Source organism: Sebastes fasciatus, chromosome 5 (assembly GCF_043250625.1).
Source record: "Sebastes fasciatus isolate fSebFas1 chromosome 5, fSebFas1.pri, whole genome shotgun sequence".
Taxonomy (NCBI): Eukaryota; Metazoa; Chordata; class Actinopteri; order Perciformes; family Sebastidae; genus Sebastes; species Sebastes fasciatus.
In genome coordinates, this window is record NC_133799.1 from 10,955,730 (window position 1) to 10,979,559 (window position 23,830).

General features: G+C 40.8%; 1 protein-coding gene across 1 annotated transcript in view; it reads left to right on the forward strand.

Annotated features, from left to right (window-relative positions):
* The window catches only part of LOC141767575 (contactin-associated protein-like 4), a 110,284-nt gene that overhangs the window by 18,579 nt on the left and 67,875 nt on the right, over positions 1 to 23,830 (forward strand). Inside the window, exon 3 of the mRNA XM_074635043.1 lies at positions 19,487 to 19,680. Coding sequence (XP_074491144.1) covers positions 19,487 to 19,680 — 194 coding nt within the window. The remainder of the gene's footprint in view (positions 1 to 19,486; positions 19,681 to 23,830) is intronic.

The following is a 23,830-nucleotide window of genomic DNA, read 5'->3' on the forward strand; positions in this document are numbered from 1 at the left end:
CTCAGTCTTAATCTAATATAGCAGTAAAATCCTTTGACATAAAATTACAGTGTAGAAGATGTGATGATGTTCAGTCATTGTTGGTGAATTGAGGTTTCCCTGGAGAGAAAGATGTCACTCACTGCAGTTTAATAGATTATTTTCTCTTTGACTGGTCACTTTGTGGGAAGAGTTCATTTGACTGGTCAAACGCACAAAACATGACACATTGAGGCGTCATGATTAGTAAGAATGACACACTCCTCCCTGTTGCAGCCATCATTTTAGATTGGAATTTATATATATTTTGCAATTTAACTTAAATTACACTCCTCAAGTTGTTTCCATTCCAGTCTACTCTGTGGTTGAAACCAGCTGTGGAAATACATGTTTTTTATATGAAACTCCATGGCTGCATATGTGTGCTCTCTCTATCTTGTGTGGCCACATGATGTGCCACATTGTAGTTGGCCTTACAGCCACACACACGTTTTTGACATTTGCTTAGGTTGTTTTTTCCCCCCTGGATATTGTCCTGATGTATATATGTAAATTTGGTGTTCATTTTCTGTGTGTGATAATGCTCCTTGATTGGGCCTTGCAGGGTTATAAATTATCAATTGTTTTAACTTGTTGGCTTCCTGACTAGTAAAAAAAGAGTGATATAAAGATTGTGCGATATAAAGAGTGTGCCACAGTTGAGTGAACAAGAGAAACAAAACGTCATAGCTTCACGGCAGTTACATACTAAATCAGAGATAAATTACCATCAAACACTCAGTAGATTGGATGGATTGAGATGGAGATTTCAGTCCCTGTTTTCATCTCTGTTTGTCTTCTTTGCATTCATTCATTACATCCAACTCAAACAGCATAGCAACAGTAAACGGACATCAGGGTGTCTGTGTTGTTTCTCATGTGTGGGATTGAATTTCAAATGCTGGCGTGTTTTTTAAATCTGCCATTTTTCTAATTTGCCTAATTTTCACAGTCCCTCAGATGTGGTGGAAACACAGATGGCAGATGTGCAAAAGTTTAGTTCCTCTGATTCCATAGTTCTTGGAACTATTTGGTTGAAAAGGGATAAATGTAAGAGGTTCCTGCTAGCTCAAGCTCCATGGTTAACGCACGTCTCTACCCTTTTCTGTTACAGCTGTGACCTTTTCCATTTTCTCGCAGTTGTGTTTCAAAGCATAAACAGTGAGGGGTTTGGGGTGCCGGCCATCTATAAAAAGTTTCGCCTTGTGCAGCTTAAAACTTTATGCACTCGGTCAATTGTTGACATCAGCCGTCAAGAAGCACCTTCAGGCCAGTGAAATGTTGGGAACTAATGGAGAAAAAGCACCTCGACTAAATCTTCCTCGTTTTTACTGAAATGTGTTCAGTTCTGTTCTGTGAGCTGCAGTGGTGCATTTCCACTCAGTGCAGGAGGGAATCTTTGCCTCTCTATAGGACGCAGAGCACCAAACATCAAAGACAAGCCTCAGCTGGATTCACACAGTCTGAGAGATACCTCTGTGGAGGCAAGAGAAGGGATAAAGAGGCAGAGATGGATAGATAGACAGATAGAAAGTACAGCCTGGTCTCCTAAAAATTACAGTACGTTACCATTAGGGGTTTGTATCTTTCCCTCACAAGACCATTCGATACACATCTGGATACATGGTCTGCGATACGATACAAAACTGATACAGTTAACCATGTAATGATTCAATACGTAAGGGATATTGTACAGCGAGTCGGTCATTGTTGTAAAAAAACCCCGACAGGGCGATGCCGCAGGGAGGGGTGGACCCCAACGCCAAGCGGAGGGGTCTCTCATCGCCCTGAAGGGGATTCTTTCACAACAATGACCCGCTAGCTGTACATTATCCCACTTATTACATGGCTTCTTACTTAAAGGGACTATTTGTAACTTTCAGAAATGCTTCTTAACAGCGACACCTGTGGCCGTGAAATCAACGAAAGTCAGCGTCGGGCTCGCGCTTGCTCGTTCTAAATATACCTGAACGAGCATCGCTCAAAACAGTGAGGCGACACACGTCAGCTAAAAGCACAATATCACTCTATATTTCAGTTGCTTGGCAGTAATGTTAGCTGACCAGACGAAGGTCTCTCCATGAACATGATTTAGATCTGATACTAGTGTTGGCTTTTCCTGCCTAAGTGCAGGCTGAAGCAGCGGGGCTCTGCAGCGTGTCTCCCTGCTCTCTCCGCCCGCAGCCGGAGAGAGCAGAGGAGACACCGGCACCCGGTCGGTAACGAGAGGGTAACGTAACTCTCTGAAGAGCTCCGTCACTTCACAAGACACGGGAAAGCTCTGTTGGTCTGGAGGAACTGCAGCATTTATTTCTGCACAAACGTCCATTCACTAGATATTCTCAGAGCTAAACTCTTCTGCAGTGTGTAGTGAGCGCGCGTTCACGTCTAGAGGTGGAGCGAGACAGCGAGGACGCGCGCGCATTCTGAGTGAAGGAGAGCAGGCAGTGGAGACGAGGCTCCAGCCACACGCGAGCGCGCATATGCGAACGCGCATGTGTGGCGACCCGCTACATTTATACGCTTAAAAAGTTACAAATAGTCCCTTTAAGAATTCAATAATTTGACACAAAAAGGGTCTGCCAGAGTCCGACATCAGAAGTGCGCCCTTAGCAACGGCCTGCTATACATAGCAACGGTCTTCTAAAAAGAAAGAACAGACCGTAGAACGCCGTGATTGACCATCAGAATCGAGTTTTCAATACAGCCGTGTAATAAAGTTTGATATAATACTACTTTGATACGATCCATTCGGCTTTGATCCGATTCAATTTAACTTAATTCATAGTATTCTCATGACGTGTCCTATATTTCCTGTACCAATATGGCTCACTGTGGCTCATTGGCCATGGTTGTAATTTATTGCTAGTAACTTGCTTTATTTTCAGCTGTTGTTTGCCTTATATCTGTCATGATGATGTGATGGAATACTATGAATTAGTGACATTATTGACATATGCAGCCAGCCCTGTATGCAACAAACTGAGATGCACTGTGTGTTCTGACACCTTTCTACCGGAACCAGCATTAACTTTTTCAGCAATTTGAGCTACGGTAGCTCTTCTATTGGATCGGAAAACACGGGCCAGCCTTTGCTCCCCTTGTGCATCAATGAGCCTCTGGTCTGACCCTGTTACGGTTCACCGGTTTTCCTTCCTTGGACAACTTTTGGTAGGTCCTGACCACTGCAGACCGGGAACATCCCACAAGAGCTGCAGTTCTGGAGATGCTCTGACCCAGTCGTCTAGCCATCACAATTTGTCCCTTGTCAAAGTCGCTCACATCCTTACGCTTGCCCATTTTTTCTGCTTCCAACACAAAGTTCAAAGTTCAAAATGTTCACTTGCTGTCTAATATATCCCACCCACTGCCAAGTGCCATCGTAACAAGATAATCAATGTTATTCACTTCACCTCTAAGTGGTCTTAATGTTATGGGTGTATATAAAACAAAGTCAGCATTCTAGGTCTTCTGGAAACCGTTGATGCAAAGACAAGTGTTATTTCATGACATCCACTGACAATGGCCAAAAACTAGACTGTGAAGAATATGTTGGCACCATAGACTGTGTTGACACCATCTGTACGCAGTTAGCTGCTATATTAGTGTAGCAGTGGGACGCTGGGCTGTCTAAGCTAATGATGCTAGTTTATTAGCACTTGCTAATGTTTTGCCAAAGAAGGTAGCCAAAACTCTTGTGTGCTACTGTTGAATGTAGCTTAGCCTCCCGAATACAAAACAATCGCCTGACACATTTCAATACCTTTTGTTTATGTGACTCTTCTACCGCAAATTGTCATGGTGGCCAAACGGTGGTACAACAACTTCCATGTCCGTAAATCAGAGGATCATTTTTTTTTTTTAGGTAAATCAACTTTCCACTACAAATAGTACTTGAATAGCCCTTATTTAAATCATTAGGTCATAAAAGTTGATGCACTAAAAGCCGAATCCAGAGTTATTTTCCTTCCTCCATTCATGTGAATGAGACCCAGACCGAGGCTGGAGCGAGGGCTGGGAGGCGGAGTTAAAGGAAACGCTACTGCGCCAGCTCTATGGGCCCAATGGATGCGGAAGATCGACGGATGATCTGGGTCACTCTGCAGTCGAGCCATTTTGGCTTCATGAGCCACTCAGCGACTTTCATAGGAATGAACAGGAGCACGCCTCCAACGCGGTATCCAGTTCTCTTTATTCATCCATGGCTTGCATGCATGACTAGCCAGCTAGACCGCTCCACTCCTCTCTCTCTCTCTGTATAAAGCTGAGACGAAGATGAGGGGTCAGGTCTCTCCCCTAGTAACGGTACCCGTACACAGACATCTTGCTCTCTCTCTTCCACTCTTATCACAACCATGTCATACACACACATAACACGTAAAAAGCAGCTCAAGTGGAGCTATTTCTGACTGTATCGGTTCAGGGTATCGATTTTTGACTGATTCACCTCAAAATTTTAATTGGATTCAGAGTTTTGTTGTCGATGGAGCCTTATCTAAGACTATTGTATCGATCTGCATTGTCAATTACGTTTCGAGTAGGGCTGTCAATCGATGAAAATATTTAATCGTTATTAATCCTATGATTGTCCATGATTAATCGCAAATTAATTGCACATCTTTTATCTCTTCAAAATGTACCTTAAAGGGAGATTTTTGTCATTTAACCTTAAGCTTCATATGATATCTTCACTCTAGCTTTAAAACTGAGCCCGCTACAACCTCCGAAAGATCGATTGTATTGATGCATTAAAGAAATTAGTGGCGTTAAAACAAATTTGCATTAACGTGTTATTATCGGGTTAACTTTGACGGCCCTAGGTTCGAGGGAACGTTTTTTCTCCCGGAGTTCATTTGTATTTGACGTATCACAAATACATTTAATCAAAGTCAACACGGGACCGGTGTCCGTGTGAAACCAAAATTAGTAGTACTTATTGTAACCCAGAACATGATCTTTTACTAAGCCTAACCAGGTAGTTTTGTTGCCTAAACCTAAACATAATTGAGAATGCAGGTTCGAAACAGCAAAAGTGCCACAAGCGGTTAAATCACTATAACGTTCATATACACGTATGTAGAAATGTTGATATGAAATGTATTTTTGGCTCAGAAACGTAGAGATTCAATGTAGCAATGATTTGCAGAAACGTACAATGCCAACATTTTATTCTGGCGACTGGGTTGGTTTGAAAGGACAGCAGTTACTGCCAACCCATCTGTATGCATTGGAATTATATTAGACTAGTACATCAAAACTCTCCACAGTGCCACCTCCTCTCATAAGGGATATAAATCTGAGTTGTCATTCACCCACCACAATGAAAATTCAAGAGGGAGTGCGCTACAGGATGCTGTTGTGGGGCTTTGTTAAGGTCTATCATGGCTGGTTTTGGAGCTTCTTTCGGAGGGAAAGATTTGCAGGTTTCTCCAGAGCTCAGTGGGAGACTGTGTTCCCAGAGTACAGAATCGTCTTTTTCTTTTATTACTACTGTAATAATAATTTGACCAACTTGGAGACAAATTGAAGATAAGCCAGCAGAATGTTATTTTCGGAGTAAGTGCCATTGTGAAGGCAGCACAGTTTTTTCCTGTAAACACATTCCAACACATTGCAGGAAATTGATATGAGAGCGAAATTGTTGGGCTCATTTCTTGGGTCTGTAGGCACCGCTGAAACATAAAGCCAATCATACAGCTGGACCCATTCCAGCAGCCTGCAGCAGGGGTTCACAAAGTGGGGTGCCTTCAGGACGGGCCAAATGTGCCGCTGGATTTATCATACCATTGTTCATTTATTGTGTATTTTTAATAACGCTTCACCACGTTAAAAAAATCAGTGACATTTACATTAAATTTGCTTTATATTATGTTTTCAAATGCACCAAATTAGGAGAAAAAAGCAAGAAATAACCAAACACCCTATTGAAACTGTGCAGTTATGCCGCAACAGTGACATGACATCTCATGGTTGCCAGTAGGCCTGCACGATATGAGGACAATCTGCGATGTGCGATATCATTGTTCAATATTGCGATAACGATATGACTTGCGATAAATTCTTTAAATTCAGAACCGGGTTAGAATTGAATATTTTAAATATTAATAGGCTAAATGTTGTTTCTAGAGCAGCAACAAGCAGTAATGTGTACAACAGCAAAGTCACTATACAAACTCATTAATATCTCACTGGAAACAAATCTAAAATGTCAATAGAATACATAATATTCCTGAGTGGCGTTTATGAAGAATGAAGAACACAAACATCAGTCTGTATCAGTCTTTCCTCCTGTCCTCTGTCCTCCTCCCTCTGCTGATGTGATTCACTGCTGCAGGTAACGTTACCGCTGGTAGAGAGAGGAGGAGCTGCTTTGTCTCAGCCAGCTGATAAGTGTACCAGTAAGATACGTGGCGAACTAAACTAGACTATATACAGACAGCTTTAGTTTTAGCTTGTGTAGCCGAGGGTTATGTTGCGCCTATACTTTATAAAGGTAATAAATTAATAACACGAAGGCTCCGTAGTCTACACCAAGACTCCTTCATTTCCACTCATATACATAGATATCTATCATTCTCCAGGAACACATAAACACTGTGGTATTGCACGTTCCCAACATCATATATGCGTGTTGTAATGAGGCTCCCTCATCTCTGGTATATATGAAAACAATGACAAGACACTCCTTGTCAGACCTGCGGGTTGCCGTGTTGTTCATTGTTTATTTTAGGCTAAATATGTATTTGTAAGTCTACATTGCATCTGTTGGCTTTTATTCTGAGTGATTGAATACGGGCCTTAATTATTGCCATGACATGAAGGGATGCCATGGTCTAGAAAAAATTTGGAATCACAATCTGACAATATTGGCGTGTCTTTGTGCACAACACTCTGTTTATTTAAATGTGAAATTGCAATAAAAAAATGTTTTGTCCCTAATCTTCAAATAATCATGAAAAATAATCAGGATCTGAATATGATCAAAATAATCGTGATTATCATTGTGGCCATAATCATGGAGCTCTAATTTGTATGTTGTATGGAGGAACTACAGAAATGGCATCCTCTTGTTTTGCGTCTGATTTTCTTAGCTTGTGAATTTCTCAGGATTCTCCTGTTACTCTTGTTCACCTGGTATTCACCAGGAGAAGCCATCACTGACTCCCTCTCGCTGCTGAACAAGGGCAGGGGAAAGAAAAACTGAAGAACATAGCCAGTCGAAGTGTCTCGTCCATCACAAAGTAGTTATAACAGACTCCAAATATCTCTATCATAGGCCAAATGGCCAGCTGGGGTGTCGAGGTTACAGAACTCCCACATGCCTCCTTGGCCTTGGCTGCTGCCAGTTAAACCCATCTTGGCTGGTCAGCCCATATGGAGGGCTGGCATTGACAGAAATGTTCACACATGGCGGCCATTTAATTCCACTACGGTGCTGCCTCCACCTCCAGTGTTGTGCCCTACTATGGCTGGACACTGAATGGGGCCAACAGCAACGGGAGGAAGCACCGTCCTGCACTGACATTTAATCTTATTACTCCCAGGTGCATAACTACGTGCAAAGTGGACAATTAGTGTGTCATGAAGTTGGGGAGAGGCCAGAGATGGGAGCTTTGACACGAAGCTCAGCAGGGTCGCTCTAACAGATGGCTGTGAGGCCAAGGAGGCATCGAAGCTGATGGTCTCAGCAACAGACTTCATTATGTCATCAACAAGGGAGAAATATTGTTGATGTAAACTGCACTGCTGAAGACTAGTTGAGCACTTTCAATCAAAAGCAGCTTTTGCCAATCTTGACCCATGTGAGTTCTGTCTGCACTCTGAGCCACAGAGCCAAAATAAGCAGAAAAATGATCACACTCAAATTCCACCAGAGTTTATGGGGCAAAACGTTTGAGCACAGTGTTGAGGATATTGTTTGTTATTTAATCAAGAAATAGCAACTTCACATTAACTGATGTTGCTTCTAGATCCCATCAAAAAGAGCTGAAAAAAGCATTTACAGTAGCATATGTGGCACCATGCTCTAGCTGTTTGAATAGTCCACTATTATTAGGCCTTAACTGTGCCATTCCTTAAAATACAAAATAATGAGGCCAGTCTTGCTAAAAATCTCCTTCACAGTGGCAACCTGGTTTTCCCACACTAAAGGTTAATACATTAGCAACAAGTGCTCTTTATACAAGCTGATCAGTCCCAGCGGCAGCTTGCTCTGTGCCAAGACACTTGGAAGTATTTTGTAAAGCGCCAGATGATCAGTGATCCATCTAAATCAGTCAACAATCTAATCTTTGACTGTATTGTTTCTGATATGGAGCTGAAGAAAAGTAAGTGTTGAGGGGCATTCCCTACGGGGTTGATTAGGCTCATCCTAATTGGCTGCATGCTCATGTGCAAATTTCAGTATGCAGAGACGAGTAGCTGAACCCTGCAATGAATCTGACATCAAGTCGGGACCTTAAGAGCCTATTGACTGGATGTGAATCTGTTCTTTAAAAGACACAAGTTGTTGGATGTTTATCTCTCCCTCGTTTTGCCACCCATTTTGCTGCTCTAGTGTTCCTATCTCTCCAAAAGCTTTTACTCTTTCATTTTGCTTTCCTCCTCTCGCCTTTCCCCTCTTTCATCATCTATTCCTGTATTTTCACTCTTCTCTGCCACATCCTGCCCTGCTACTCTCTTGTCGTACTCCGTGTAGAGTCGGGTCTGCTCTAATTGTAATTTTAACTGCCAAGAAAACATTGAGATAACTTCATTCCATCTTATAGCCAAATGTTAATGACAGCATTTAACATTTATAGGCAAATGTTAATGGAAGTATTTAACATCTAAACTGTCTGGGTTTTTCAGTGGGCCATACTGATAATTGCACATTAGAACCACTGTAATTACGCTGAAATAGGCTTGGAACACTTCATCAATCCCTGGTAATCATTTTCTGGAAATGCTAATTTAGATTTGAAAAGAGGATTTAAACATTAGCAGGGGGCTGTAGGTTGAAATTAACTATGTGAAGGGAACCATAGAATGAGGTATTGATCTTTGTGAGATGTTAATGCGCCACCTCTGCCTCTGCAGGTGCCCATTTAATGCTGCTCTTAAACACCTTATCTGGTTAAATACCAGCTCCTCCGCTCAAATCCTCTTAATCTGAGGTTGCCACTCTCCATAAATCTAATTATATGGTTAAATATTGTCTGATTCCTTGACAAAATGCAGCTAAAATCCTCTCATCTTTTTATATCGCTTACACATCCCACACTCAATTTAAATCATAGCCAGTTATCACTTCTGTAATGTATGTTTTCCAGAAACTGCAAGAGAAGCAGATGTAATAAGGCACCGCGCTTACTTTTGCTTTACACTTTCGCATTGTTTTACAAGTAAAAGTGAAATCATTTTTAAAAAAAGGGCACATTGGTCTTTTAGAAGACACAAATTCTCTATTTTCCAGTTTTGTCATTTATCCATGATGACATGTTGCTCATGTGTGACACCGCCATCAGCTTTTAGACATGTACTACTTTTAGAAAAACACCCTTGATGCCTCCCCAACTGCAAACTTCATTGATTTGTTCTCCTTTATAAACTCCTTGTTAGCTCGAGTCCCATTACTTAGCAATCCTGTTACTTTATTTTCCACCTGCCTACCACATTTTGTTTAAATTCCCCAAAGCCAGCATCTCCAGAGTCCGGTCCTAATTTTACTCTGCTGCAAGACCCCCTAAAACTGGTTTCATTGCTGCACCTGTTTTCAAGGTCTTTATAATGGACATTACCTCACACACATGTTCCAGTGGACTGCCATATTAAAATCTGCCTCTTTTAGGACTTATTTTCTGTTTTTATTTGTGGCCTCCCATCTCTGAGAATGTTAATATAGCTGCTTGTTTGCTCTGCTGCTGAGTCATTTTTTATAAATAGCAGCGTATTATCTCCCGGGTTGTCAGAAAAACACCTTAAGCTCCACCTTAAATCCACTGCAACTTTATGACTCTCCAACTCCAATCAGCTTAAAACCCTATCAAATTCCCCCAAGCCCACACAGACGCATTTCCAAATCTTGACCTGGTAATACCGTCTGTCTCTCTGCTTGGCTGTCTGCGTCTTACACCTCTCTTTGAAACTCCATTTGCCTGTAATGGCTTGTATCCTTTTCCTCCCATCTGTCCTGTTTTTGTCTCCCTGTCCCCCTTAGTGTTTTCACCTTTCTTTACCCATTACTAGGTGGAACAGCAGTGTCAGTTCTAACCAAACATTACTTTTATTTGGCGTACACATTTGCTCTTAGTGAAGCCATTGCACTGACAAGCGTTATGTCAGCCTCTATTTCCCAGTCGACTCTTAACGCGGTGGAGATTGCAATTAGAACAGAACGGACAGAAATAATGTGTCGGGTGTTGTGTTCTTCTTTTACTGTCTTATTAAGAGAGACGGGGGCTGAAGTTGATTCTCCTTGTGGAGATGGCTCTGTCTAACACCAGGAGGGACTAGCTGAGGGTGTGGTGTTACAGAAGCCGGCTGATAGCTTGAGGGGTCTCTCTGTGGTCCAGCCTCCACTACTTACTGTGGTTCTCGAGAACAGGATTAGATTGCTCCAGCTATTCATAAATCCATCACCAAGTTTGTATGTGAGGCAGGCTGTTCTCATACATTATTCGTACCTACAAAAAGTACTGCACTGTAATTCGTATGTACCCCATGAAATCAATTTGTATGTAATCCACATAATTGTGAACCAGGAAGTATAAAGATCTTTTCCTAAACCTAACTAAGTAGTTTTTTTTGCCTAAACCTAACCAAGTTGTTTCCTGTGAAGACTGAAATTTATTTTGAAAAGACTGGAGCGCAAATTGACAAGTGTGTCACGTGTTGCTGGACATTCGTAAGAAAACACATGAAAAATGAGGAATAACTTTTTGTTAGATATCATACGAACAGTTGTATGAGGAACAATTGGTGTTAAGTCCTGTCTAACTTCTTAGTAACTAACTAAATAGGGTTAACCCATTAAAACGTAAGAAATGTCTTAGTCAAGACTTTTTAGTAATGAGTAAATCGGTTGCTGGAAGATTTGTAGCTAAAGCTAAATGAACTCTTGATCTGGTGGGCGTATTGTTGCTCACAGCATCATGTAGAACATAGAGGCTTTCACAGCAGCTTCAGTGTTGCAGAAGTACTTGAACGCATAGATATTTAACCCTCACTGAAGAACGAACCATGAAAGCTAATGCAGATTATGTCTGGTATTTCTTGTACGCTTTAGTTTATAGCATATGAAACTCTGCAGATGGATTAACATCTTGAACCTAGGGCTGTTTTTGCTCGTCCTTTACACATAGACTGTATTTAAGAAGTGGACATAGTCACCATGACGTCACCCATTGGTTTGTGGACTGCCGTTTGGAAGACTCAAGTTCGTCATTTTGGTTTTTGCCCATCGCCATATTGTTTTTTGTAACCAGACGTGACACGAGAGGGTGGAGCTAAGTACAATCGAACGCTGAATAAGACATTTTCAGGCGACCAAAATGTTATGATTATCTTTCATGAACTGAAAACGAACTGTGAAATGCTTAAAGTTGTAAGACAGAAACACAGACCGCTCCCAGACCGGACAATGTTTACAATGTTTACTGAGGTAATAAATCAAGTGAGAAGTAGGGTAATTTTCTCATAGACTTCTATACAGTCAGACTTCTTTTTGCAACCAGAGGAGTCGCCCCCTGCTGGCTATTAGAGCGAATGCAAGTTTAAGGCACTAAGGCTTCATTTTTCAGACCCGGAGGTTGCCCATTGCCTTTACACCCTAGGATGATTACATACTCACTTCATGTTCCAGCCAGGACAGGTTAGGCCAACCAGAAATGCCATCATTTGACATTTAAGTAGCAGTACCATACATGCACACATGTGCTATACATACATGGGTATAAAATGGTTGAAGGGCTAAAGGTAAAAGATTTCCAGTTCCACAAACTTGATCCTGGTGTCAGAATGTGTTCTTGTCTTTAACATAGATTATAGAGTGATATGTTGATCCACAAATTTCTCAACTAAGATCTGCTCCACATTTAAGATAATCCCAGTGGCATATGGAGGTTTCCCAGTTGGTTCCACGAATGCAGATTCTTATTTTGATTTAAAATGATGTTAGGCACTGCGATGGTGCTCTTATCAAGAGTAAATCAAGGACACTTGTGATCTCTGATGGGCACAAACTGGCTGCTGTGGGATCTGAACTTGTTATCTCTGAGTTTGTGTTCCATCTCCCACTCCTCCCGCCATAAAAAAAGTCATAATCCAGTCCTGACACGCGTCCTTGGCCTGTATCCTAACACTGTGCCAGGAGGAAAAATCCAAAATAACATTCCCTTTGATGCTTTCATGCTAGTCCAAATAAAGCCGTGTATGATTTGCAGCAATGAACTCATTTTCGAAGACTTGTTTTGGACTTGTTGGAAAACTTAAGTAAATGAGAACATGGACACCAAAATCCTCTATGTATCCTCAGTGGATTAGCACAGGATTGACCCTTTTAGTAGACAAACTGTTTGTTTTCATTGGCCTCTGGATGAATACATTTTAATAATGAAACGTTGAAACATTCTGCACTCAATACTGCTATTTAGCTAGGTTTATATTAAAATCGGTCTCTGTTGAGCAACCATGTAATCAAACTTGTATTGATTTTAGCTGCACAGTCTCCCATCGACTGGAAAACAAGAAGGTCACACTCCAAAGCTTGTAGTTAGAGAGACCTTTTGCTATGAAATTAGGCCGATAATTAAAAAGAGGAAGTGCTTTATCATTTTTAATTCAAAACTTAAACCTTATTATATGAATCCTATACATACAGGTACATACATGAAATGTGACATCTGCATTTGACCCATCCTAAGCATTTAGGAGCAGCATACGGACAAGATGCGGACAGGAGGAGCCAGGGATCCATATAATAATTGTCTACATATTCTTTAATCAGATAATTCCTGGTTTCAATTACTTTTTTTGATGTTGTTGCCAATTTTAGACTATATTATTTTGGAAAATAAAAGACTTATGTTTATGTTGAGACTAGGGATGGGTCATGATTTCATTAAATTATAAAAAATCAAATAGTTTACGTGACTATCGTTTTCTTTTAAAAAATATATTTTCCTTTGTTTTAACCGTCGCAGGCGCCACCTGGTAGTAACGTTACTATTGGTAAAACGTGTGTGGCATGTTCAGTTCAGCTCTTTTCTGTCGGAGCAGTTGTGTGTGTGTGCGCGCCCCTTGTAGTTTCAGCAGGTAGATCAGCTGTTCCAGCAACATCGTCATTCCAACCTGACAGAAACAAATAAAACTCACCAAAACCGTCTTAGTTAGTCTTTCCACTGGTCTCTTCCATTGTTCCAACAATATGGTAAAAATTAACTCTTAATTCATCATGTTAGGCTAAATGGAAAAATGTGGGGGGTATTTGCAGCGATTTTTGAAAAATGATCTGCTAGTTCCCAGTGATTAATGAATAGTATTTTTGCTTGAAATGCACATCCCTAGTTGAGACAAATTCTTTTACATATGAGAACTTTTGTTGCGTTCCTTATATTAAATGAGAAAAGTTAGAAAAACATGTCTATATACAGTGTTTCAAGGACATCATGAAAGTCTTTTGCAAAAAAATGTAACTGTATTGATGTGTTTTTATAGGCTAAATCACAAATGCATGGCATGCATACTGTAAAAAGAAAATGAAAAAGGTCTGCCTTAGGAAATCACATTCCCATCCAAGAAGTTTCCCTTGGTTATGGGACTGTTTTTCTGTGAACATAATCCAGGCAGCAATTACATTTCTTGCAAAATGTATGTGGAAAAACAATCTACAGTAGTGGTATATTACCGTTTATGGGATGCCTGTTATCACTGGACATACTCTGATGTGTTTGCATTCAGCTAAAGTGGTTGTATCACTGATATGTACTGTTTGAACAGCTCTTCATGGTTTGGGGTTAAGAGTCTTTTGTTTCAGGACACTTAAATGGTTTATTCTAAGTGTGGAAAGGAGCTTTATTCACACATACTTATCCTCTGGATTGATGACCTTCCAGCCCACTCCTACAACCTCCGACCACCGTCTCTCTTGAGGGTGTTTGGTCGGTTGGTTTTCTGATGTGGTTGACCCCAAAAGTCACGGTGTCCTGACTGGTTTATTCATTGTTGTAATGTGCTAATTTGACTGTCCTGCAGAGCAAACAATGCAATGTTCCTGACCTGTTTTTAACCTCAATTACCTTCCTGAATGGAGGGAAAAGTTTGGTGTCATTACAGACAACTAGGTGGAGAAAACAAGGAGATTTACTGGATCAGAGCTGACAGGCATGCATGACAGACACTATTGTTTTGGTGATCAAACAAGTGATGCGTGACTAACAAGGTTGGTTTAGTGAATCATTTTCTCCTCACAGATTTCCATGTGTACACTCTGCTCTCCTTCATTTTGGGCTCTTTCTATTTTCTTCTCCAGTTCGTGATGAGGTATCTACCTCTCTCTCTTTTCTCTCCATCTCTCTGCAGTCCTGTAGATGTCAGTTTATCTCTCTCTCTCTTGTCTGTTCCTCACTTCTTTCCTCTCCAATCCAGCTGTAATGAGTAAAGGTCAGCGTGTCTGCTCTCTCCTGTTGTGCTGTCAGTGTTCATGTCTGTTACCGCGGTACTTATTAGCTCTGGCCTTTAGCTGCAGCCCTAACGAGCCGGCAGCACAGCACTCAAACAGCTGGTGGAGGAACAAACACAGAAGCAAGAGGAAAGAACATGGCGTCAGACACAGCCTATTCAACCCACATACATTTCCTATCCATAAATCTGATTTTAATAGGTGTAGAAACAAAAAAAAGTTTTTAGGTAGATAGCAGTGCTTTGCTGTAATACACCAAAATAAATAATGTTAGTATAAAGGTCAAAACGACATGAAAAAACACTTAGCAACTTTCAAAGTGACATGATAACCGGTGCAGTTTGGTGAAAATGGTTTCCTTTCCCAAAAACAGTTAAATTAAGTTCTAGAAACTCTTCTTCATGAGTACATTACAATCATGATAATTCTAGCATTTATTAACTTTGTTTTAAACACTCATTCCTTAAATTATATTTTACATAAACATCCCCTTTCACCTGGAAGTGGAATATGAAACTACCAACATTTCCAAGTGATTTGGGCTTAAATGCATACATTTTGGTGCATGTGTAAGTGCATAATGCACATAAATGTTACAGTCCAACAAGACTAAAGCTCCCCTCGAGACTGTAACTCATAACACACCAGAATTGTTTTGAGAGAATTATGACTTTGCAATCGACTATGGGTGTAAGAAAATATTGAAAATATCAAATATTGCAATATTATGTTTTGTGATACTATTGATTCTCAAAAACACTTTTAATTAATAGTTTACATGCAGAGATTAACTCTTAACTTGATTTTATTTGCAAAGAGATGCATACTCTCAGTGTGTATGTGTCCTCTCAAAGTAGTGCAATGATGTTGGATGTTACAGGACTGTGACAAATGCAAATGCAGATCCCGCTGTTCTGATTGCATAAAAAAGTAAACTTTTTTACTCAGATTTTATGCATATGGTGATGTGTTCTTTATGCTATAACAGTTTTCTTAAAATTAGATAAAAAAATTGCAATATATTGCAATATATTGAATCGTAACCCTTGTATCATGATACGTAACGTTAGATTCTTGCCAATACACAGCCGTACAATCAACTAATGATTAATTGTGCAGCTCTAGGTTCTATTTAGGTGGGACAATTTTAGGGTGTTGGTATTGTGGACTCTTGCTCACTGGAATTTTTTACAGGGACACAAAACGAGACTGAGCCATTGTTAAAGCAACAAGCTATAACAAGTAAAAATATCTGTAGACGTTGAGATGTTTCACTCTATTTCAACCTGAGCTACTCCGCTTCCATGGGTAAAAAAAACTCCGTCCAACAGCACATTATGTGGAACATCCTAATGGGGTTCACGGTGTGTTGTGTTCTGATCATTTGCCATTTCAGAATAAAGTAGCTTCATAATAGATGTGATGAGATGAGGGAACGTGTCAGGCTGTGCGTCTGAAGTGCTGGGGTATTGATTTGTGTTGGCCTCGTGTCAGCATGACATCAGCTTGGCAACACAAGCTCAAGCGCTCTTTAGGCTCTTTAGTTTTATCATGCGCGAGTGTGTGTGTGTGTGTGTGCGCGTGTGTGTACTCTCTGTAGGGGAGAAACCCCTCCATCTGCTTTTCCGGCGCCATGGGTTTGCTTTGCCCTGACTCAGCACTTTTTCTTCTTAAACACGCACACACAGACACACCCATCTCAGTATTCAAAGTGTCGTTATCTTGTAGCAGCCTTTTCCATCACCTCTGATGTTTCTTCATAATCAGGTTCTGCCATAGCTCTCGCCTCTCTCTCTGCCTCCCTCACACACCTACACACACACAAACGCACACCTACACACACACACTTTGAGTAAGGGATGCCAGCAGCATCCAAAGTAGAAATGAAATTGCAGCTGGATGAATTTTGGCAATGTCTCTGCAAAGGTCAGCGCCTGTTTGAAGGCACAACTCTCACTCTCTTTCGCTCTTTCTCCTGCAAGCACACGAACCACACTGCCATCTTTTCTTCCACCTTCTCCCCCCCTCTGACTTTCTGCAACAGGTTCAACATTTTGCTGAATAAAAACACATCCACCAGATCATGAGGGTCCTTTGTTTCCCATTTGGAACTGGACTTCTCGGTGAGGTTAATTCAGAACCGAGACCTAGCCATTTCATTACTTGCTGTTTGATTGTTTTTTTGCTGAGCCATCTGTTTTAAATGCCATGCACATTTATATCTCTTCTTAAAAGGATGATTGTGCCAAAAGATTAAATTAAAATAAGAGCTTAGGGCATTAACTGGACACGAGCAAGATAATGTGAAACTGGTGCTTACTGGGGCGGCTGTAGCTCAATGCGTTGAGCGGGTCATCCTTTAAACGCAAGGTTTTCCTCCTACTCTCTGCAAGTCAAAGTGTCCTTGAGCGAGACACTGAACCCTAAGTTGCTCCCCGGGCGCTTCACAGCAGCCCACTGCTCCTAAAGGCTTAGGCTGGGTTAAATGCAGAGGTCAAATTTCTTGTATGTAACTGTACTGTATGTATATGATGATCCTAACGAAGTTTAAGTTTTATATTTAAAAAAAAATCAAGTAATATTTCAATGATTATTTTGAATGTTTACAGGTGAGTGAAAAGATCAAAATCCTGGGTGGGAATCAGATTTTAAAAAACTTTTTGCAGCATAAACATGAATGTACCTCTTATCCTCCTTTCATAGCACAAACCACTAAGTACTCCTTTCTTTACCTCCAAACCTTTTAATGGTCTGATGGTGCACACAGTAATAATCATGCCATTTGTGCTTTTTCCTAATTTTTCTCTTCACTTTCTTTTAACAGAAGTATACATTATACTTACCTGTTTTTGTTGCTTGGTGATCAGCATCTTCATGAGGCAGGAAAGACATTTTGTATGCCTTTAGGAAAATAACCATGGGGTGAAATCAGTTTAACAAGCTCCTTTTTAAAAAACAGGTGAAATGTGTTAAAAAATCTTCACAGTATACAGTTTTGCTATCACTGAAACACTGTCTCCGTATAAAAAATACACTGTAACACTCTGCAGTGATACAAAGCAACACTATATGATTTTTTCTTAATATAGAATCTTTTTTTAAAACAATTTTTGGGAAAAATGTCAGTCTCCAGATGTACAAAGCTAGTAGAAACCTATCCACACAGACTCAAGGTTGATGCTGCTGCCAAAGGTGAAGGGGGTGAATACTCCCGGGACAGTTCCGCTGCCGCACTACTGTACACAACACACCTTTACACACAACAAACAGCAATATCCATCTGAGAATAATTAATAATAATTAATGTTGAATATGAATAATGAATGATGTTGCTGGATTATTCCTTGTTTCATTGGTCATTTGGGGATTTATACATTATTATTGCATACTTTATAGAGATGTGTCATCACTTTAACATTAAATGGCCTTTTTCTGTTTCTCATTGTCAAAAAACTCCATCAAATCTACTTTGAATCAGTGTTGTAAGCCAGTAAAACAGGAATACTTCTAAAGGGGGGTGAATGCTGGTGAGAGATGTGTGTCTGCTGATGTAGACTTTTGCCTTTTTCCACCTCAATATAACTGAAAAGGTGTTAAAATACCACACAGTGTTGATGTAGCCACATACTGTACTGTCGTGCTGCGTTCCAATGAGGTTTTACAAGTTAGTGTCTTTTGGTATAACTGAAGTCATTCCAGTTTCCTGCTTTGCCTCCTATTAGTGTCAAATCACATTGAACAGTGGGTGTATATTAATGCCATTCATGCATTTTAAACTGAAAATGAGATGTTGAAAATGACCAGTCACACTGTACTAGTCAAATGATTATTTTAATACATACAGTGGTATCAAAATCTAATCATTTTCATATAATTGGCATATTTGCCAGTGCGGTGACACACATCCTCCAGGGTTGTACAGTTCTGATGGGACTAACTTTTTTTAGACTACAATATGGACACCGTGTGAGTTAATCTCATACATCCCTGGATGTCCTCTCCAGCTGCTGCAACAGCTGTCGCCAGGACGGAAAGGGCGCGTGTTACCCTGAAAAACATAGGAGGGACGTCAGCGCTGCAAATCACTGTTGAAAGGACAAATGCTTTAGCTCAGTGATTTAGGTCATATCAGTGTGGATGAATGTGAATGAATGATTTGTCAGCATATTCCACTCGCTCTTAGAGTTGTCGCCTTGGGAGACCCATAAAAACCAGAGGCGATGCATTAAATGGAAGGACGCATCATCATCAAATAGCTTTTAATACCATCCTAGTGCTGCACAGTCCGTCATGTCTTTGATTATGAGGATTTAGTATTTATCATGAAACCAGAGGAATAGTTTGAAGGCCCATATTGCAGGGTTTTAAATGTGTGAGCATGTAAATGGACTTAAATCAAAACCACACATTGGATAAACTATGTTAACCCTTCTCTTTGGCATTCCTGTCATCTGCAAACTCCTCACCACTAATCTATGGCTATTACGCAAACATACTGTATAAACAAGCAGTTTGTATTCATATCCAAACTGTGAGATTGATTATTGTCCAGCTTTAAAATCGCAGCACGGAGCTTCTACTTCACCCTATATATTCAGTTTTAAAGATTCATTTCAAGTAGATTAAAATGTAATGAATCACATTTCAGTCCTACAATTTGTCTCTCGATCTTTGCTCTTCACCTCTGCAAGCCTCTGCATCTCCCCTCTTCTCCATCACACACACACACACACACACACACACACACACACACACACACACACACTTGTCATCATTAACACACACTCTGTGTTTCTGTCCGCTGTGCAGGAGCTGGAGGTTGGTCCCCTCTCGTCTCGGACAGATACCAATGGTTGGAGGTCGATCTGGGGAGGCGGACCCGGATCACCGCTGTTGCTACGCAGGGGCGCTACGGCAGCTCTGATTGGCTGACGGCTTACCTGTTGATGTTCAGCGACACAGGACACAACTGGAGACAACATCGGCAGGAAGACAGCTTAGGGGTAACTCTCCTACAGTAATCAGTAACCAAAACAGTACAAAAAGGAAAAACACAACTAATTTGCAACAGCAAATACGTTTTGAGAGAAACTCAATGTTACTTTTCTTATTAACATAATGAGGACATTTTGTTAATTACCATATTTGCCAAGATTGCTGCATTTTCCGACTCTAGAAAAAACATAAATCGTAAAATATAATACACGTATATCAACATAATTCCCAGGAGACAGGGCTGCTTATACTGTAAGTGCAAAGCTTTTGGAAAACAGCATCAATAAAAAAGCAATTCTTGCATACTGACTCCAAACCACAAATTTAAATTTAAAATGTGATTGACATTGAAAGTTTGGAGAGTGCAGGTTTTACAAAGTGTGTTTGACGACCAGTTTATCAATAAGTTGTCTGCAGAAAACTTTGGCATTGCAAATAAAAGCACAACATGTTGGTCAGCTGAAATAACATAGTTACATAAAGCTGATACTGCAGGTCAGTAGGACTAAACGCATCAGCAGGTAGGGAAATGCTTGTAAAAACAACATTGCTTCAGACAGCAGCTAATTAAGGCATATGCTCCAACTAAACTGCTTGTCAGATAGTCAAACAGCATCTGAAACCTCCATCCCACTACACCTTTCTGACATCAGAGATGGGAGATGGAGGTGAGAAAGTGGGCATGGTTTTAAACATCTCTCTCAAGATCTCTTTTTTCCTTCTTTACGCAACAATTTCTATCACATTTCATGTGAACAAACAAGTGCAACTCTACGAATGCCTTCCAGAAACTTTTGTCCAATAATGTGTGCCATAATCTCCACATTCAAACTATTATTGTGTGTGGCCCTCTCTGTGACGGCAGGCTTTTCACACAAACTTTGAGTATCGCCGTTCAGAACACCTAAAAATACTTTTGCCTTCTGACGTTGACACGTACAAACTAATTTTGTTCAAACGTAATATATCTGATAATTAATTTCACTGTGGTATGAATTCACTTGGCTATTGAAGCATCTTTCAATATGGTACAAAGGAAAGTTTCCAAACTGTTTCTGTGATGTCTGCTGGAATGGATTACCTATTCCAAACAATTTCCCACACAAAGTCCATACAAAGCAATTTGGTTTTGTACTGAAATGGATTAAAACCACTGGATTCATGTAGAAAAGTTATTTAAAAACTTCTAATATGCTTTTAGAAATGGACATTTGTAGTTATTTGGGTTAAAAAATCACACATTTATATCATTAATATTTATAAGAACACAGCTTCGGAGGTAGCGCAGCTCAAAACTCGGGTTCATTGAAGTTAAAATATATTTGGCCCCACTATCATAGACATAATTTACATGATCTGTGGAGACTGGTACTGCCTGCAGCGGCAAGCCTGCTCACCAGGAGTCTTTCACTCTTTATTAATAATGGATGGAGCAATGAAAGGAACCTGGGCAGGGCTCTGCCGACTGCATGGAGTTGCTGTCAAACAGTTGAACCTCTGCTGACGGGAGGCTGGTGCTGTTGTTAGAAAGACTGCCTGGCGTACAAAAAGTCACAGCTTTGATTCCTGCAGAGGCAGAGGTGTCCATCATCAGTCTCCAAGCAAGATGCTGATGGAACACTTGCCAGCGCAGTCATTGTGAGTTAGTCTAAACAGGGGCAGCTCAGTGTCTAAAATGTAAATGTGAATGAGGAAGCTGACTGAGACATGAGCATGTGGTGACTTAAATATTCTGATATTCAAGCCCATGTATGAAGTTCTCCCTGCAGACTGGGGAGAAATCACAGCTGAGGTGCTCTCCTCTGCTTTCATATTTGCATATGTTCCCCAGTGTTTCGTTTTCACTCTTAAAATCCCTATTTTCCAGCATTTTATAGCACTTTTTAAGCTAGTGCCCCATCTATGTTTCAGTAAGGAGAGAGAATACTGGACTGCAGAATGACTGATCACCACCAAGCAAACTACAGTATGTCAGAATGACAGGAAGCCATGCCGGCCTCCATTGATTGAACAGCATTAGATATGATTCAGAGGCAGTCAAGCATGTCAGTACACCCTTCTTGTTACAGTAGCAGCCCGGAGAACAGCTTTTGAGTCAGATTTGACAGGATACGGTTTTCTCACAGTGAAGGATAGAAACTGTCTGAAGCCTCAGAGTCATCACTAAAAAGAGAGAGAACAGGGTATGACTCCTTAAAGCTTAAAAACTTGTTGGTTTAACAGTCAGCATGAAAGGTGATAAGCCCAGATCAGCTCTCGGAGTGTTTCTAAAGCTCCATATATTAGTCAGGCCAGCTTAGCGTGTCAGTTAAGGAGGAGATTTGACTGCAAAAACAGCTGTATCAGTCGCAGCTTCTCACCGACTTGTCAGCTTAGATGCTCCGTCTTTCTCCCTTTGCTCTCCAGTGGTGGAAAATACATGAATACATTGACTTAAAGGGCCAGTGTGTAATATTTAGGGCGTCCTATTGGCAGAAATGGAATTTAATATTAATAAGTTTGTTTTCTTTAAAGTATAATCACCTGAATATAAGAATCGTGTTTTCGTTACCTAAGAATGAACCGTTTATATCTAGATACAGAACGGGTCCTCTTCACGGAGCTGGTTGCCATCTTTCTACAGTAGCCCAGAACAAACAAACACGGGCTCTAGATGGGGCCATTCGTGTTTTCCACTCGGCCACCGTAGTTCTCCTACACGCTTGGCACACAGGAGAAGTTTCAGTTGGTTGCAATCTGCAACCTCACAGCTAGATGCCACCAAATCTTACTCCTAATCCTAATTCAGACTAATTGCTGCTACTTTATACTAATCCACTACAAGGCAAATATTATATATTTTATTTATGTATTTGACTTTAGTCAGTAGTTACTTTTGAGATGAAGATTTTACATAAAAAACATTGGATTAATTTATGTACAATGCATTGTTAATGCATATGGCTTATGTTTGTTTGGGCCCCTTGTCACATGTTTGTATTGGTGGAAAGTGCTGTACTTAAGTACCATTTTGAGGTACTTGTACTTTACTTGAGTATTTCCATTTCATGCTATTTTAGACTTCTACTCCCTTACATTTCAGGGGGATAGTACAATACTCATAAGCAGTGTTTCCTCTGCATGGTACAGCTCTGCTTGACTCGACTCGACTCACTATCGGTACCAGGTCCTTTTCTTTATGCCCTGTTTCCATCATGGAGAGTACCCCCTCAGTGTAGGCGGGATTCTCCGCTGATCGCCGCAGCGGTGTTGCATTAAATTGCCACGACATCATCTTCAATGGGACACTTGTTGAATAATTTCAACGGCAACCAAAAAGAGGAACGTCTGCACTTCGTCAATTGTACGGCGTAGTTTTGCGAGCTGCTTTTTTTAAAAATCGGGGTCGAGTGACTTCAAAATTGCAGTCGCTATTGACAGTAGCTTGGTTATTAAAATACGGCAGGTTTGTGCAGGATTTCCCGTGTTACCCTCGTAACTATTCTCACTGACCAATCAGTGGTCTGCGGTGTTTAACGCCATCTTCTAGTATCGGCTCAGCTCGCTTGGAACCCTGACCGAGGTGGCGCCAAGAATTGAGTGGAAACGCGAAAATAACCATTCTAAAGTGTAACAAACTGAACTGAACTGAACGGTTTGGTGAAACATGCCAATAGAGTCCATTTGCTGCATTGTGTATTTTTAAGTACATTTTGCTAATGATACATACTGTATGTACTTTTACTTGAGGAACATTTTAGGACTTTTACTTGTATTGGAGTACTTTTACAGTGTGGTATTGCTGCTTTTACTTAGCCTAAGTAAAGAACCCGAGTACTTCTTCTGCCACTGTTCTCTGATTCTTTCTCATGCCATCCCTCCTCCTCCTCCTCCTCATCCTCCTCCTCTTCTTCATCTCATGCTCTACCCTTCTCCCTCTCCTTGACTGAGGTCTTGTCAGAGGCTACTCATATTTCAAAACATGCTCGGGCAAGTAAATGAGATGCCGCTCTCCTCGGCCTCCTCAGCAGGAAACAGAGCCGTTTGTTGAGCTTAACGCTCCGCTGCTCAGCCGGCTCAGCCCTTCAAAGCACTGAAGACGGCACTGAGATCACAATTATGCAGCACCGGGGAAGCCAATTTCACTCACATAGCCACATCAGTACACACTCAGCGGAC